The sequence below is a fragment of the Talpa occidentalis genome, unplaced genomic scaffold (assembly GCF_014898055.3).
Source record: "Talpa occidentalis isolate TD23 unplaced genomic scaffold, MPIMG_talOcc4v2.1 talOcc4.9, whole genome shotgun sequence".
In the NCBI taxonomy this organism is placed as follows: domain Eukaryota; kingdom Metazoa; phylum Chordata; class Mammalia; order Eulipotyphla; family Talpidae; genus Talpa; species Talpa occidentalis.
This window is the reverse complement of record NW_023605305.1, coordinates 41,985,603-42,004,763: the sequence shown is the minus strand read 5'-3', so window position 1 is coordinate 42,004,763 and position 19,161 is coordinate 41,985,603. Positions and strand designations below refer to the sequence as shown.

The 19,161-nt window shown below is 33.7% G+C and overlaps 2 protein-coding genes across 4 annotated transcripts in view; one reads left to right on the top strand and one right to left on the bottom strand.

The window, feature by feature from the left end:
• DNAI3 (dynein axonemal intermediate chain 3) overlaps positions 1–19,161 on the top strand; it is a 149,807-nt gene that overhangs the window by 80,840 nt on the left and 49,806 nt on the right. Inside the window, exon 24 of one of the 3 annotated variants that reach the window (XM_054690867.1) lies at positions 12,926–12,948. The exons of the other annotated variants lie outside the window; for them this stretch is intronic. The gene's annotated coding sequence lies outside the window, so the exon portion shown is untranslated. Of the gene's footprint in view, positions 1–12,925; positions 12,949–19,161 lie in introns of those variants that run through there. 3 annotated transcript variants of the gene reach the window in all.
• The window catches only part of SYDE2 (synapse defective Rho GTPase homolog 2), a 35,846-nt gene that overhangs the window by 4,083 nt on the left and 12,602 nt on the right, over positions 1–19,161 (bottom strand). The window contains exons 3-6 of the mRNA XM_037498515.2: positions 13,230–14,332; positions 10,086–10,212; positions 6,394–6,575; positions 2,842–3,073 (exon numbers count right to left, since the gene is read on the bottom strand). Coding sequence (XP_037354412.1) covers positions 2,842–3,073; positions 6,394–6,575; positions 10,086–10,212; positions 13,230–14,332 — 1,644 coding nt within the window. The remainder of the gene's footprint in view (positions 1–2,841; positions 3,074–6,393; positions 6,576–10,085; positions 10,213–13,229; positions 14,333–19,161) is intronic.

Genomic DNA, 19,161 nt, shown 5'->3' with positions numbered 1-19,161 from the left:
CCTTAATTTTATCTTGTTTTTACCACATTACCCATCTTTTATCTATAATGTAACTATCATGCTTAACAGATGATATTGAATGTCTAATTGGCGTTCTGTTCTGCTGGGACCTGGGAATATAAAGGTGAGCAAAATATAGTCCCTGATATCATGCAGCTTAAACTTATGAGAAAAATAAAACAAAAAGGACCATGGAAAATCTTAGCATTTTCCCAAAAAAAAAAACCCAAAAACAAACCCTGCCCCAAATCCATCCATTTAGCATAGAAAATGTGATATAACAGGGCCTCCCTGGTGGCACAAGGGGTTAGGACGCAATCTATGAAGCTGTTGACAGCCTCTGCAGCACAAGTTCAATCCCTGGCCAGGGAGCAACCCACATGGAGCTGCAGACCTCTCCTGTCTTGCCCGCTGCTCCCCTCAGCAGTGTATTTCAGTCTGCCTGCCTGTTCTGCTCCCCACTCTGTCTCTGGTGAATCCTCTCACCCCCTGCACTTCTGGCCTATACCCCAGCTCTTGTATGCATAAATAAATAAATCTTTTTAAAAAAAGTGATACAATAAACAGCTGGTCTATGAGTTACACTCTCTATAAAACTATGTTCTTATCTGTAAAGTGAAAAGGTGTCTATCAGTAATTAGATCTTAAAAAAAAAACACCTATTTTAAAAGCAATAATTTTGTGAACCATACATTAAAAAAATGAAAACTGTTTTGGTTTAATGGAAGTGTGTTTGCATTTTGTTCTACTACCTGCTGCCAGTCTGGTCCTGAAACTGCTTTGAAAGAAATTTAGGGCTTGGGAGAAAACAATCAGGAAAAAAAAAAACAAAACTACTGGACTACTGGCAACAGTGCCAGTATGTTAGGACTCTAACTAATTACTTTGAAGACAGACTACATTCTTGTCCAATATTAAAAAACAAAAAACACCACAAAACAACAGGTTAAGAAAGTAAAAAGAAAACAGGGCAGGAGGGGAGGGAAAACCAACTCTTTTTACTTCTAGAGTGGAAGAAAATCCAAGAAAAATAGGTAAGATATGCACAGCAAGAAAGCCAGAATCTTCCCCTAAATGCCCATAAATATTTTATGGCACATTCACTATGTCACCTTCAAAGTTCTCAGTCAGTAACTACACTCCATCTACCTGATTTCTGCCTTCTCTTGAATCCAAAAGTAAGTGACTTAGAATACAAAACTATAATTTTTCTGTTCTGTCCTTTGTCTGAAAAACTATAACTGAAAAAAATCATAAGATATAGAAAAAGGGACTGTTATTTTAAAATCCAACAACACAAATTTTTGAAATAATGTGTACTGAAAGATAGTTGTTTAGTTGTTACTGAAGGAAAAAACATATGAAATTTGAGTCTACTTTTTCTATAACAGAGTATGTAAAGCAAGTTTTTTATTCTAAACTTAAAATGACAATGTGATATTTTAGGCAGGCGTTAACTAATACAGAATTAATGATGAAGAACTCGGGTACTAATAGTAAATTTAATGCACCTCCAGGCAAGCAAGTTTCTACTTGTGAGTAGAATAAGAGGGCTCTTCTTCCAATTCCTACTGCTTAGAATTAAAGCCATTCTAGAAAAAGCTAGGAAACATTCAAAATTTTAACCTGTAAGAGAGATTCCTTATGGTGGGCACAAAGTAGAAATCATACTACTTCTCCAAAGATTCAGGATTTTAAAGTAACTAATGATACATAGTTAATTCAGTTAAAATATAAATCAGAAATTATTTTAAGCTTGTATGTAAAAGATGAGAAACAACAAGTGTTGGTGAAAATGTAGGGGAAAAGGAACTCTTACGTACCATTGGTGGGAATGTAAAAGAAAAATTTGAAATTTATAAATTTGAAAGTTGAAAGCTTTAAGAATAACAATGAACACTTACTGGGGGCTAATGTTATGCTAAACACTGTTTATTGCCTTAGATGCTTTATCTCATTCTTCATAACAACCCTGAACAAGTAGATACACTTTAAAGAAAAGCAAATACAGGCCTAAAGAAGTTTGAGTATTTGCCTGAGCCTACACTACTGGTAAGTACCATAGTCCAGATTTGAAACCAAGCCTGACAACAAGGCCCAGTACTTTTATCACTGTGTAGCACACTAAGCATCTCAGCACCTTCCCATCTGGTACTGTTAGGAGGGGGAGGGGCATAGGACTTGCTACAGCCCAACAAAATTTTGGAACTTAAACACAGGGTCTTCATAGGAGACCTAAGTAAGTACATACTTCTTTTAGTTCTGAAACTATATGATAGGTAATGTTAGGAAGATAACTGAATATAATCATGAATAAGAAAGATAAAAGACAATTGCCAATTCAACTCTATATAATTTTAAGAATCACTATGATAGAGCAAAGATGACAGGAAGAACTATTTAAGGAAAAAATGACTTCTGTCAACCATTTGAACTAAAAATGAGAAGAGAAATTAATCTGTCCTATGTATCTACTTTGTGCCAAAAAACTTTGCTCAGCACTTGAATATATATTTTTATTTAATCCTCCTAAAAACTATATAAATATATTATTAAATCCAACTGACAAGACAATGAGGCCCAAACTGCTAATAAATGACAAAACAAGTCCTTACATTCAGATCTGGCTAAATCCAAAATGTATACATAGATCTATGTCTAAGATATTATTAACAACAGAAATTTAAATGGAGAAATATAAAGGGCAAATATCAACATAGCTATTTGAAAAAGCAAAATCTTAAAAGGATTTTCTTCAATTACATATGGGCATATTTAATGATTAACTAACTCAAATACACTATCACAGAAAGAAAACAGTATTTCCGTAGAATCATTTACCTGGCCAGAGTTGAAGTAAGTAATGAAGAACTTCAATGTGTTTTTTAAAATCCAAAGCAGTTGCAAGTTCTTCTGAATCAGTAAAGACTCTGTTGTTGTGGGTGGAAGTCTCTTGCCTCTGACTTAATAATACTGGTCCAAAGCACACGGCCAAATTCTGGCAGGTCATCTTATTCACTTCATGATAAGAAGCCACCAATTTCAAATGATTCAATAACATCTTTAGGGTTGCCTAAATTAAATTAAATTAAATTTCACTTAACATAGTCATTCAGGGGTGAATTCAAGGACATAATTTATAGTAGAAAATATAGATAGGCATCTGTCAATTTTTGAAAGGCTGTTTCAAGGATTTGCTTGTAATTTGGATGTTTAGAACTTAAAACGTATTTTCTTATAGGAACATTACATAGACACCTTAAGTTTTTAACATCAAAATTTGATTTATTAAATGGTTAAAATACAGTAGTTCCCCCTTATTCTCAGTTTTGATTTCCATGATTTCAGTTCATTGCAGTCTGAAAAAATTAGGTACAATAAGATATTATTCTTATAATTGTTCTATTTTATTATTAGTGACTGTTGTTAATCTCTTACTGTGCCTAATTTATATATGTATAGGAAAATAACATAGCATATTATACTATGGTTTCAGGCATCCACTGGGAATACTGGATATACTCTTTATAAAATATTCTCATAAGTGTATTCCAAATTTCAGCTGGAGTCCCTAGGAAAATGTATCATCAGTATTTTCCTCTCCACTAAAATGACAGCAAAGGCTTAATGGAAAGGGCAAAGGGTAAGTGTGTTCATTTTTAAATACAGTTAAATCAACAGTAAAAAAAGTAGGGGACTACCATATTTAAATCTAGGGAGCTAACAATTGCAGAGCATGGCCAGCTCCTATCATGATCCAGACTAGAAAAAATGGTCAGAGACCTCCCTGGTGGCACAGGGGTTAAAGACACAGCACTATCAAGCTACCATCAGCCGCTGCAGCGTGAGTTCAATTCTGGCTGGCCAGGGAGCCACCCCCATGGGCGACCTCTCCTGTCTCGCCTACTGCTCCCCTCAGCAGTGTACTTCATTAGATCTGCGTGTTCTGCTCCCCACTCACTCTGGTGAATCCTCTCACCCCCTGTACCTCTGGCTTACACCCCAGTTCTTGTATGCATAAATATACAAATCTTTAAAAATATAAAGAAAAAATAAAAGAAAATTACATATAAAAAAAGAAAAAAGGTCAATGAGCTTCTTAACTCATAAATATTGTAAGTAGACAAACTGGAAACAAGGAAAAAAGTATAGCTGGAAATGAAAGAAAATTTATTTCAAAAATATTTTTAATTCATGAAAAGGAGCTTGCTTTAAGAAGTAGAATGATTATTTAGGTTTTAGTAATTTTGAAAAAGAATAGTATTTGAAGCAATAACCTATAATTGGTCATTAGCAAATAAAATGAATATAGCTTCATAATTGAAGAAATGATTGTTGATTAAAAACTAACTTAAAAAATTATTCAAAAAGAAAATATCAAAGTGATATATTATTTCTGAAGCTAAAAGTGAAACCTGGATTTGGTGATTATAAGGTGATTAGTAGCTTTAGCAAGAACAAGTCCAGAGAGCAGGGTAAGAAGCCAGATTACAATGTGTTGAGTAGTAAATGAGTCATGAAGAAGTGATGAAAGTCGGAAAAAACATTCTTTCAGTGTTTGGCTGTGAGGAAGGAATGAAGAAAGAAGGAAAGTTAGGGATTATAACTGATATTTCAAAATCAAAATCAGTTAAACATGTGAATCATAAAACAATGTAAATAATAAATATGTATTCCTCTTTTCCATTCACTAAACATTTCACATATACACACATTGACCTCATAAAGTTATCATCAGCATATATACTGTGAACAACTGACACCCACACACGCGCACACACAAACTGGTTAAATGCATTAGATTCAGTCTCAACAGCAAATCAAAAATGCAGCTTAACATAAAAAGAAGTCTTTTTGTCTACTAAATAAGAAGAGCCAAAAATTGTAATTTTATGTCCCTTCTGGAAAGTAGTAAGAAAACATGTATTAAGAACTTCATAATGTTCATATCATTTAAGTCAGTCTTTCCACTATGAGATTCTATACTAAATAATTCTAACTAAAATTAAATTTCTGTGTACAAATATATACAAATAAGTTCAAAATCTAAATATTATACAAAAAAGAATAGTGTTTGTGTCAAATTCGCTCATGGAATATTATGTAGCCTTTTTAGAAATGAAGTTACTGGAGAGTTTTAAGACCAGAAACCCTAAATTCATATCACAGACCACAATGATCACAAAAATTACACAACCTTGGGCATGAGATTAAATTCCCTGATAACCATTTCTTCACTTGTAAGTAAAATGACACATAAATTTACCTTGCATTGAAGAAGGAATTATCTCTTTACTCCACCTTTCTACTTCTTCCTATCTCTTTATAGCTGTTCCCCTGCCCCCACCCAAAAGTGTAATTTCTAATCTAATTGTACAGAGCAGAGGATATTCAGAGGAGCACAGTAAACTAGTGAATAAAATCATTGGGCTTAACACCCCTCTTGCATTTTTTACCCCACTGATGAGGAATGTAGTTAAGTGAGCAGCATCTGGATAAGCCCAGTCACATCTCTTTCCCTTTTGTCCTAGAAACAACTAACCTTGGGCTAAGACTGATTCTGCAGTCATCCTTACATCTCTTCTACAGGACACCTGAAGATACTGGTTCAGGGAAGGGGGCAATTGGGAAGAAGGAGAAGATAGGGATGGTATTGGTTGGTTTTAAGTCTTAAAGCTAAGCCATGTACCCCAAAATAGTTGCCCTATTTTTAAAATACTAAAAGGAAACAAATCAAATGTTAACCACATTTGCCTTTGGGAATATTGATAACTTATTTTCCATTTTTCTTTTCTAAATCTTCCCAATTTTTCTAAAATAAACATTTACTATTTTATGTAATAACAATTTTAGGGCCTCCCTGGTGGCACAAAGGGTTAAGCACCACACTATGAAGCAATCCGAAGCCTCTGCAGCACAATCCCCAGCAGGCCAGGGAGAAACCCACATGGCAAGGCAGACCTCTCCTGTCTCGCCCACTGCTCCCCTTGGCAGTGTATTTCGGTCAATCTGCCTGTTCTGTTCCCCCACTCTGTCTCTGATGGATCCTCTCGCCACCCCCACATCTCTGGCCTGTACCCCAGCTCTTGTATGCATAAATACATAAATCTTAAAAAAAAATTTTAAAAAAAGAAATTAGAAAAAAAAATAACAATTTCAAAACTTAGAGGGAGCATTCATGCCTAGACTAAAAAATAAAATTTTTTTCTAGACTTATGCGCTATTAAGAAGCATTTTCTAGATTATTCTGTCTAAGGAGATTTTAGTAAAGGCAGAGCTTAAACTTGTAAGGGCCACAAATGACAAATGCCTGAAAATTACTTGTAACCCTAGAGCTAAGTATATAAATCATTAGCTGAACTTCCAAGAAAAACATATTACAATTACATTTACCTTCTCAATATCAGGCAGACAATCCAGCAGGTCAACTGTGTACTTAGAGTCACTGGGGTCATTCTCACATCCATTTGATGACATTTTCAAAGGACTTTTTGCCATTGCATCTAATACAGCCTCATAAAGTTGCTTTGTTATCAGAGGAGAAGGAAGTTCTCTTAAATAATCCTTAAGAACACCTTCAGAAAACAAACCAGAGAGAGTTGGCAATTGGTGTGGTGAATTTTTCATTAAGTATTATTTTCATTAAATATTCTGAAAACACTAACACTAACACACAGAACATTAAATATTCTGAAAACACTATGTAAAAAGAAAGCAGAACACTAGAATTTTGTTTTCTTAAAATTTTTGTGGTAATTGGCCTTTTTTTATCCAAGCAATTTGAGAATACAAACATATTTCCAATAATCATACTTTATATTAGATTTGTTACTCAGAAGTAAGCAATTGTTGATACATATACTCTATGAAGTCTGCTCTCCTATGAAAAACTCTAAGGTGAGAAATTGCACTTGAAACCTACAATGTTTTAAACTAATGTTAACTCAATTTAAAAAAAAAAAAAATCTCTCCTAAGTGTGATCCTGACTGAATCACAGGTTTACAACATTGGTTGTAAACCAATGTTACCTCACTTTAAAAATAAATAAACAGGGCCTCCCTGGTGGCGCAGCAGTTGAGCGCTGTGCTGCGAAGCTGCCAGCAGCCTGTGCAAGGCCGGTTCGATCTCTGGCCATCAGCAAGGGTCCCACATGGAGCGTAGACCTCTCTTGCCATGCCCGCTGCTCCCTTCAGCAGTGTGTTTCCTCAGTCTGCCTGTTCTGCTCTCCACTCTGGCTCTGGTGAATTCTGTCACCCTCTTGTACTTCTGACTGTACCCAGTGCTTGTATAAATAAATAAATATCTTTTTTTAAATAAATAAATAGATAAATAAATAAATAAATAAAAATAAAACAACAGTTAAGAAGGCAGGGCACACTAATATTAATTGTAAATTTTTCCTACTATGTATTACATTTCTAGACTTTTAATTGATAATGAAAGAATATCAATAATCTAAAACCCTTGCAAACAAATGAATTGTAGAAATATATTTCCTCCTTAATAGAGATGTGCCTTAAACATATATATACCGGATTGTTGGAAAAATCTCTAATGCTACATTATGGAAGAATAAAACAATTCCTAAAACCAAAGGTAAGAACAGAAAACATGTATAATAGGTATGAGGAAGTTAATTCCAAACACAACACAGTGGTTATTAACTGAGATATTACTATGGTAGAGGAAAAAGAAAAGAATAATTAATGATTGTTACATATAAGAAAGTTAGGTATGACAATAGAGGCAGAATGGGATGTGATCATAAAGAAATACTGAAGTATGTCTGACATCAAAAATGTAATTATAGACAATATTCATTTAAAAAATGCTCTAAACTGAGCCCTTAGTTTGAAAACTCAGTCTAAACTTAAATATAATCATGGCATTCTATAGTATATGTTTGCTATACAGGTTGAATAGAAGGACAATGGGGCAAGGAAATTCAGAACATTTGAATGGAAATGGCTAAAATGATGAACAGTGAAATCATATATGACTAGAGAAGGAAATTATTACAGAAGGAAGCAGATCAGGGAAAAAATGAATTAAAAGATAACTTGTGAAGTGAAAAACAGCTGAATGAAAAAAATTTGAAGGAGACTATAGCTTTAGAATGAAATGAATTCGAATTCTCAGAAGCAGAACAATTTCAGATGACAAGAATTAGTTTTGCAGTAAATCTACCTGCAATAAATAGCAACATTCAGTGGACAATTGAATTACAATTAGAAAGTGGAAATGCAATTTCTGTAGCTGCCAAATAAAGACACTATCAACCCTCCAAGGCATAATTAAAAAAAAAGATTTCATTATTTGCTCCTTGACAAGGCAAGACTTGTTAGTTCAAATAAACTCAATATGCCCTGGTAGTAGCAGGGTAGAGACTTGCCCTATAATGCAATTATATTAAATTAAAATCTAAAAGATTTCCAGAAAAGATAACTTTACAATTTCATGAAACACATATTTTAAGTACTATTATGCTTTACTAAACAACCATTAACATAAATAGATTTTTAAATTAATCCAAGTTCAAGATTATTTATTTTACTATAATTTGAGGGCAAATAAGGGAGAATTACTATTAACAAATACAAGCACTGAAGTATGCTCAATTCATATTGTGTTCAATGACGTAAATGCTATAATTTCTTTTCTATAAACAGACAAAGAGTTCAGAGATAAAATAATAAAAAGATTTTGTAGAATGATAGAAGAGGTATTTCCACTATGTAATTATCCATCCTTATCCCAAAAACCAGTAATAAAGGGGTTTTGTCATAGTATTCTCCCTACTTTAGCATACGCTAAACAACTTTGGTAAATAAAAAGTAAAACCATTAAAACATACATGGAATAAAAACCCTGTAAAAATCCATAAGTTATGAACAATCTAGTAATGGCCAAATTGAAAGCTCTGTTTCTGTTCTCATCTCATATGATCTCCTCACAGACTATACTGCATCACACTGTCTTTAAACTCTAGTGTCTTGTTTTCCAAACTTTCTGACTCTTTCCCTCTCAACCTCTTTAGCTGTGTTTCTTCTTTCTTTGGCTACCTCCAAGGTTTGGAGATCCCCCAAAGTTCTTATCTTTTCAAACTATATGAATAATTGCATGACATTAATTACAATTACATGCCAATAACCCCCAAGTTGCCATTTTCCATGCACATCTCTCAGGGCTATTAGAAGTGTATTTCAATGCTATATATTGGATTACATCCTCCACTTGGGTAACTTAAAGACAGCTCAAATTCTGCTGCATCCTCTACTTAGCTATAGATGATCATTTTCAACTTTGATATAACTACTTGTAACTCCTAGCACTTCAAATTCAATATACAAGTTTGACTACAAACCCAATTCATAATCTTCCTCTGTATTTATTGACGAAAGGAAAAGCTCTTCGCTCAGCTTCTTATTTTTGCTAATGGAATCCAAACAAACTGAGAGTGAAATTTTTTGTTTGTCTGGGTCTTTTTTTCTTCATATCCTTTCAAATCTGTTCCTTCTTAGTTCTGCTGGTAAATGCTTCCCTCAGTTCTTATTGTCTCTTGGCTGGGACTATTGCCAAAGCTTCCTAACTGGGTTTCCTTCCTCTGGTGCCTTTCAATTTCAATACATCACATAGAATTGTTAATTAATATTGCTGGAGACCATCTCTAAAGATTTTATGCCTCTGTTTAGCAGGCAGGATCCCCTCTACCTGGTAAATAAATCTAAATTCTCTAACCAGACAGTAAATGCCCTAAACATTACATAAACTCAATTCAAACTGAACTCTGATGACATTTTACTTATGCCTCTATGAAGAAAAGGTACTCTTTTTCTTCTGCTAACTACTATGACCAACTTAATGCAGGTCTTACTTCCCTCCAAAATGTGTTGAATATTTGGGAGCAGGGACCATATCTTGGTATCTCCCTACATAAAACAACACAGTAGTATTTGTAAAAGAAGGGAAATAAAACTTCTGAATAAGACGAAATTAAGTTTAGAATACAAATAATATTTCAACTCTCTTTTCTGCAGATGTAGTCTTTACAAAATGAGTAGATAAAATAAAATCCATGCATTACCTGTTATTACATTTATATCTGGATACTGGTTTTCACACAGACCAACAGCTTTGCTATCCCTCTCAAAAGCCTCTCGAAGTTCTTTTTTGACTGCTGCCGAACCACATAATCGGTACAGACCTACTACCTGGAAATAAAATTAGAACCACATTATGATAATCTGATAAAGAGAATATATAATAGTATAGTATGTATAAGTCACATGGTATCTGTAAAGAGAAAAGATATGTATTAATCAATCAGTTTTTTGAAAGAAAATTAAGGAAAATAAGTGGTTGTTACCTATTCTTTTACATCAAAGACCCATTTAGGGAGCTGAATTGCCTTGGATGAAGGAAAATTATGGATAAAGAAATTATTTCAATATAAAAATAAGGTAAAAACAAGGAAGCTCTCAAAGGATTTGAACTGGGACCACTTTAAAACGCTATAAATGATCCAGAAGAAGGAGTACACACATGAAGCTTTCAGGTTTACTTATGACAGTAAACTCTCCTGAGCCATAACAAAAGAATATAGAAGGTACATCTCAATATGGGAAAATGTCAATAACGAATACAGGGAAATGTTATCTGCAATAGTTGAGATGATGTCATCAAGTATTTTTACTGTCTCTTAGACAGTAAACAACCTACAACTATTTCGAAGAGAAGATACTGCAAGGCACTACTATATTCAAAAGGATGAACATAATATGGGAAACCAAGTCATATAATGAGAAGAAAATTCAAATTTTCCTACTCTTATCCACATTTATGGTACATTCACATTAAGACTAGCATGTGCTATACTGGTTATATCATCTCAAGAAAGACATGGCAAAACTAAATATGATCCAGAAAATGAAACTAAAATATTAAACAGATCAAAGAAAATGCCACCATATTAGAAGAAACCAACAAATAGAGCTCCTCTGGTATAAGCACACTTAAGTGTCACAAAATCCCATAATAAGGACATATCCCCTTGAACTCAAGAAGGCGAGGAACCTAAAACAATTTAAAGGAAGTACTATCTCAATAGTAATAAATTAATGAACATGTTATTATTCCCTGAAGCTGAAATTAGAAATATATTTCTCTAAAAGGTAAACAAAGGAAGGAAGATCAAAACAGATATTGATATTTCAAGGAAAATATATTTGAGGATATAATTCTAATGTTAGAGCAGACTTCTTAACTAAACCCTTACTGGACATGCCTGATGCCTCGATCAAAGATAGAATTGTACTGGAAGGACCAGGAGAACAATTTCTAAGGTAATTTTCCCTACTGGAAGCAGCAGTTGCCTTCAAAGCATTTGAAAAATGCAAAGGCCCATTCCACAAACTAATTTTGTGTCACTATCAAAACTTAATTTCCATGATGAAAAAACAAAAATAATTACTAACAAGGTAAACAAAATTTAAGTAGCATGCTAGTCTGTAAAATGCAGGCAGGGAGAAGTCTCTTTCTGTGTGAATGTGGTTCAGAGGGGAGGTGGAGGGGAAGCAAAAGAGACAAAACAAAAAGGATCTTGAAAGTATAGTTCCAAATGTACAACTGTAAAATTTACTTTTTAGTTAACAGGCAATAATTCTTTATTAAAATAAACCTTTCTAAACTTCAAGTATAGAAATAAAAGCCTAGGGGGTGGGAGGAAGCAAATATTGTTTAAAAATGAACAATGATGTAAAAAATTTAAAAAATTAATATCAAAAATAAAATAAAAAAATAAATTTTGTAAAAAAAAAAAAAAAGAAAGAAAAGCCTAAAAATGTTTTCTTGGCATTTAAAATAAGTCACAACAGCCTTATACACCTGTTCTTTCTAAAATATTTCAGCAAACAGACTATGTAAACAGTGTTATTTGAGCTAATTATTTTAATGTTCAATTATAAAAATTTCTGTTTAATAATTAGCTTCAAAGACTAGCTAATCGCTGATCTCTCTACACACTGCCTGAAAAAAATATGGAGGAAAAAAACAGACCCTTAAAAATTAATTGTACTAAAACTTGAACTGGAAAATAAAGGCCTCATTATCACAGACACAATATAAACTAGGCTTAACAGAAATATATATCTCGGAAGTGGTTTCAAAAGCCCAGATGTCCAAACTTTCAGCTTCAGGAAGCTGCTGCATCTTTTTCAATAGTTATAAGCAAACCAAATCCATAAAGACTGAGTTGCCCAACATCACATAGTTAATAATAGAGATGAAACCAGAATCCAAATTTCTTACAAAACTCAACTAACTAATGCTGTTACAACAGTTTCTATGTTAAATTCAAGTTATTTCAAATTCATTTCTACACATAAATCACATTTCAGATTTTGTGATATTCATCCATCCTTGATGGTTTTAATTAATTCTAATAACTAACACTAAAGCAAAAATACCTCAGGACATAATAATGATTTTTAGATTTAATTTGTGTTGCAAAAATGACTATCAACAATTACTTGCACATCAGAATAATATCCTTAGAGATATACTGTTTCTCACTGTCAGTGTATACATGTATTAATGAAAATAAAGAAAGATTAAGACTTAATAACTGCGTAACATTTACCTCTCTTGTTACAAAGAACATCTAGTTTTTGTTTGTTTTAATGGGCTGCTTTTACCTTCTTTAATATTTAAAAGGAAAAGAGAATATGGGTTCTCATTAGAACCTCTCTCACCCTCCATGCTATCTCAAAGTTAAGAAATGGGTAAAAGCAAGCTTTCCAAAGAGTGGGAGGCAGGATAGGAGTAAAGTAATATTGTAAGGTCTACTGTTGGAACTTTTCTACCATAGGAATGTCAAAAAAGGCCGAAATATTCCTTAAATGAATGATTCTCTGCCTATGTTATCAGCTCTGGCTTTTTCAGGAATGTCACCGTAAAGCAATCTTGATATTTAAGTAGAAGGCCGCGAAAGCTCTGCATCACAACATAAACTGAGTATCCATCCAGCATGCTTTTAATTGCTGACAACACAGGGTAAGGTACGAGTCAAACCCTAAAGAGTAATGCAATAAAAATAAAGAATAGGAATGAGAAATTAGATTTTAGATTTTTTTTTACCTTTCTTTGAATTCCTTCCCCTAAGACTTATTATAAATTTAGGCCAATTAAGATAGAGTGATAGAGGTAGTAGAGAAACACAGTGAAATAATACCTGACAGCCTCTCTTTTCAATTTCCATAATACATTTCTGTATTAGGAGTGGCACCATCAATCCTATATTTTCTTTCTCTACAACTTTTCTAATATCAACACCAAATATTACAGGTTCTCGATTTATATCTAGTCCATGAAGAGAATTCTCCCACTGTTCCAGAAGAGTGACTTTCACATAAATAAGACCTCGAGGTTCAAGTTTGACAGCCAGCTGATGTGTCTTTGTCACTCTGAATAAGGTGGGCAGAACAACAGTTCCATGACAACACACTCGATTTTTCCTTGGAGTGGGTTCCCAGCTGAATACTACTAATTTTAAATGCTGTGCATTTTCAATTTCTATGTTGAAAGTGTGATCCATGTCTAAAAATGTTGTCCGGCATGTGAGCAAAGCTGTTCTTGCTTTGTTTACTGAGTCTACTTGAATTGCACAAAATACATCTTTTGAATCTATTCGGGGTGGTTTTAAGTCTTCAGCACCATAGAAATGCACACTCATAAGCCCAGATATGTACTGTGAACACTTAGGCTGATCAGAAAAACTATAATGTCTAAAAGCATCAATGTCTATTTCATTCTTGCTACAACTATTTGGAATTATTTCTTTTCCTTTTCCAAATTTGTTTTCAGGTCCATGTTTGCTAGATTTAGCTATAAGTTCAGGTGAATCTCCATCACTGAGGTAACCACCTTTGCAGGAATATTTAGAACCCACAGAAGTTTTCTTCTGGAAGCTGTGCTGAGAAGATACACTGGTATCAAGATGGTACCGACTTATAACATTCCTCTTAGCAGCCGTGGTTGTGTTCCCAGAAGGTAGAATAACTGTATGATGAATTTCTTGACAGTTACATTTAGATAAGGAAGGAGTATTATCTGGACTATTTACATAATTCATAGTTCCTTTAACACTCAGTTTTCGGCTAAGTTCTGGCAACCTTTTCATTTTCATGGAAAGTTTCCTCACAGTTCGTGGAGATTTTATTTTATCCGGGAAAGACCAGTTAATTGAACTGCCTTTTTTCACAGGGCTAGGGCTTGGAGAAGATGGTTCTATAAGTCCCAATTCATTTTTATTTGTAGCAGCTAGGATCCCAGGACCTTTAAAAAAAAAAAAGACATTAGGTGATATGTTTTGATATCTCCATGTATTCCTACTTTACAAACCATAAACTAATTAGGCTCTCACATGGACAGAATTCCTCTCTTGTCATCTCAATGGAGAGATTTATTTATAAGTTTAGGCCAATCATTACCACATTCAAGCAGAATCAATTTACAATGAAAAGAAGCATCTCCCTTCCAATTATTTTTCAATTCTGAAAGTTTGGAGGAAAGATAATACAGGTTTCATGTTATATCTTTCTTACTATAGTATACTTCAGTGAGTGTTATTTTATAAGTATAAACAGTGGATATCAGAAGAAACTAGGAAGGCTTCCTATTTAATGTTTAATATATTATACAATATTTAACATCTTTCCTATTTTAATAGGTTTAGATGAAATCCCATAAGAATGTTCCTCTATATTTATAGTTCTCCTAAAACTAAATTTTATAACAGCAATGCTGGTTTAAAAAAACCTTAAACAAAAATTAAAAAAAGTTTATAATCTTGACAGATAAAAGTCTTTCCTTATTCTCAAATCCTGTTAGACTATATCACCAAAGATATACAGAATGAAATCTAGTCAATTGAATAATTGACTGTTGAATATCATAAATCTAAAAAAATAATTTTCAAAATTGTAAGACATTTTCTTTCTTCTTTTCTTGAAATTTCAATATATTAAACAGTACAGAAATTTTTTTACAATTTTCAGTTTTCATAAGGAGTATATTAAAATCTTTTCAAATTTTTCTCAATATACAAATATGGTTTTTTCCTAAATGTCATTTTTATTCAGGCTTATAACAAAAAAATTTTTAAATACAAAACTATGAATAAAGTAAATAAGAACTTAAATCATACTACCAAGGAATTAACTATTGTAAAAATTGTGGTGAAAATGATTTTAAAAGTATTTTATTATTATTTAATTAACATTTAATTATTAAAAATAACACCAGCCAACTTTATTGAGCTTGACAAAGTATGAAAAATTAATTCAATGTGTATTATGCACAGACCCTCATTTAATTCTTATAATAACCCTATAAATTAATATGCTATTAGCACTCATTCTCCAGATAAGAAATTTCATGCACAGACATGTCTAGTTTGTCTAAGATCACATAGCTGGTAGGTGTTAGAAGCAGGATTCAACCTCAGCATGGGCTTAGAACCTATGATCCTATATACTAGGCTTTCAGTCAGTCCTTCAACCCTTTAAAAAGTTTTCTACCCATATATACATTAAATTGCTTTTTAAAGACCTTTTCTCATGTTATTAGAAGTTTAAGTATTCTATTTAATCTTAAGCTTTCCCTACTCCAGTTTTTAAAAATATATAAAATGAATTAATTTTAATTAATTTTAGAAAACATAAAATGAAAATTTAAACCTGTATCTAGTAAGTTTCAAACTAACAAAGCAAAATGCAAATATCTTCTAAAATCTAACGTTATATAAATTTAAATTGTTCCTGTGAAGAAACAACCTAGGAAAGAGTGGTGGACAAACTGGGTAAAGGGTCAGTTTTATTATTATGAAAGGAAACTAGACTTTGGTGATAAGCATATGTGTGTATGTAGTATACACACACAGATGTTGATACGCAAGTCTGTGCACCTAAATCCTCTATAATGTGGGTCTCCCTGGTGGCGCAGCAGTTGAGTGCTGGGTTGTGAAGCTGCCTGCAGCCTCTGTAGCGCTGGTTCGATCCCTGGCTGCTCCTGGGCCAACGGAGGAGGGTCTCACTTGGCGCCCAGACCTCTCCTGCCGCCTGCTGGTCCCTTCAGCAGTGTTCTTCGTCAGTCTGCCTGCTCTGCTCTCCCCTGTGGCTCTGGTGAATTCTCTCACCCTCCCACGCCTCTGACTGTACCCAGCACTTGTATAAATTAAAAAAAAAAAAAAAAAAAAACTTAAAAAAAAAATAAATAAAATAAAACCTCTATAATGTCATAAACAAATGCTACTACAATTAATGAAAACCAAACTAGTATTACCGCAATTATTTAAAATTTAAGTGAGTTTTTAAATTTTAACTATTCCTTATAAAGATCCCTAATGACCCTAATTCAGAGACTACTCTATATAATACTACATTTCACAATTAAAATGAGAATATTATTTCAAATATCAATAGATTAAATAACATCTCTTTAAAGTATTAACATAATGTTCTCCCTCCAACCTCTTTATGTGTCTTGAAGACAAAGAAGTAGTTTCTTTCTTGAAAACAGACTATTTTAAGTATGCCTGTGGGTTTTTCTGGTAAGCTACTAATAAGAAATAGAGAGTTTGATACAGTAGACAAAGCATTCCCTTGTACTACAAATTGTAGTGCAAGTCTACTAACTTACTGGTCTAAACAATTCTATAGTAACTGGAATGTTTTAGCCTACAATCTATTTTGTCATGGTCTAAAAAATCTATATTAAGTTGCTCTAGATTTACTAGATTATTAAAGAGTTAATCTAACATTCTTACTTTTTTTAATACATTATGAATTAAATATTTCCTACTAAAATCCTTAGCTAATTATAAAAATTAGATACTGTGAATGCTAGCAACTTTTGCAAACAAGACTGAATTTCTTAAAACAAAAATGCTTTGTTTTTATAAGCTCCAAGAGCTAAAATATTACCCAATTCAATAATCACGTAATACTAAGCCACAATTTATATTAATCAAATGATACACTAGCTATATGGGGAAAGCACAAAATAAAAATCTTCAAACATAAACATATGAACTAGGCTAGAATCAAGGAAAATTAGTCAGAATCAAACTATCGGCTTTCTGCACATTGAACAGCAACTGGCACAGAGCAGAATATCAGTGTTTACTGAATAAATTAATTAACCAAACAGCCAGTTGTTAGTTGCCTATAAATTGGTAAACCTTTTAGGAAATACAACATAGGAATTACCTATAATAGTTCCCAGCCATAAAGAGGCAGTAATGATATTAATAATTGATCCTAATGAAGCAAAACAGATTCTGATGAAGATCACTACAACGTAGTGGAAACAGTCTATTAACACCCAACTCTAGGTACGAGTTAAATAGATTAGGGCGGGCCTCCCCGGTGGCGCAGCGGTTGAGCGCTGGGTTGCAAAGCTGCCCGCGGCCTCGGCGGCGCCGGTTCGATCCCCGGCTGCTCCCCGGCCACCGGAGGAGGATCCCACATGGTGCGCAGACCTCTCCTGCCGCCCGCTGCTCCCCTCAGCAGTGTACTTCAGTCCTTCTGCCTGCTCTGCTCCCCACTCTGGCTCTGGTGAATTCTCTCACCCTCCCGCGCTTCTGACTGTACTCAGTGCATGTATAAACAAAACAAATAAATATAATAAATAAAAATAAATAAATAAATAGATTAGGGCACCCCAATTAAAGACTATAAAGATTGGGAAATAACATTAAATTACATGAAGCAATAGAAGATGAAGATACCAAGAGAAAACAAAAAAAACAAAAATTGCTCACTATGATTACAACTACGCAAAAGATATACACTTGGAGTTAATAAGCCAAAAACAAATCACTAAGTATGTTAGAATGATTTAAAAATTGTCATTCATATTAAATTTAAGCTTTTCTATTTTTTGATCAAAAATTATTTTAAAATTCAACCATTCTCGGGGCAAACCTGGTAGCGCAAGAGGTTAAGCACCGCACTATGAGGCAAATGAAGCCTCTGCAGCACAAGTTCGATCCCAAAGCTGGCCAGGGAGCAACCCACATGGTGCAGCAGACCTCTCCTGACTCTCCCACTGCTCCTCTCAGCAGTGTATTTCCATCGATCTGCCTGTTCTATTCCCTGCTCTGTCTCTGGTGAATCTTCTCACCCCCTGCATTGCCGGCCTGTACCCCAGCTCTTGTATGCATAAATAAATAAATCTTTAAAAAAATAAAATAAAATTCAACCATTCTCTGTGTGTACTTCTATACAACTTTCTGCCAATATTGCTGAAGAAATCATATCACTTTAAGTAACCTGCCTGATCAAACTAACATGTATATATAGATAAATATATATTAAAAAAACATATAAACTGTCTAGATAATTCCTTTAGTCAATTTAGGATTGTGCTTATTATATCTTAACACTATATTTAAGAGAAAAATGACATTCAAAAAGGAGGCAATAAATGGCAGTCCTATACTTTTAAGTTTTGGAGTTTTAAAAAAGTGTCAGTCTTTCCAGGTTCACAATTTGTCACAAACATAATACTAAAGTTTGAAGACAACAATTTAAATCAAAGTGTCTATCACTTTATAGATACTGGCTTTCTAACTTTGCTCTTATCTTCTTCCTCTTGTCTTTTCAACCCCATTCCACACCCACCACTATCTGCCACATTCCTACAAGCCTTCCCTATCACTCCACCCTGACCACAACCTGCATTCCAAATTACTAATTTATGTAGTATTTGTTTCTCTCCCATCAGATTACAAAGGAAACACACACTCTGAAAAAATCAGTCTACAATTAGAAAAACACACATACAAATTTTAAAGACTTTCAATCCTAAAACCCAGGGAAGAAAAAATTCAGCATTTCCAGTATAGTGTTTAAGTGTTTCTTTCAAAAGTAACATCATATAATGCACACTCTTTTGTAATTGGCTTTTTTCTTTTAAAAATGTAACACTGGGCCTCTCTGGTGGCATAAGGGGTTAAAACGCAACCTATGAAGCTATCCACAGCCACTGCAGCATGAGTTCCAACCCCGGCCAGGGAGCTGCCCACATGGTGCAGCAGACCTCTCCTGACTCGCCCACTGCTCCCCTCAGCAGTGTATTTCTGTCAGTCTGCCTGTTATGCT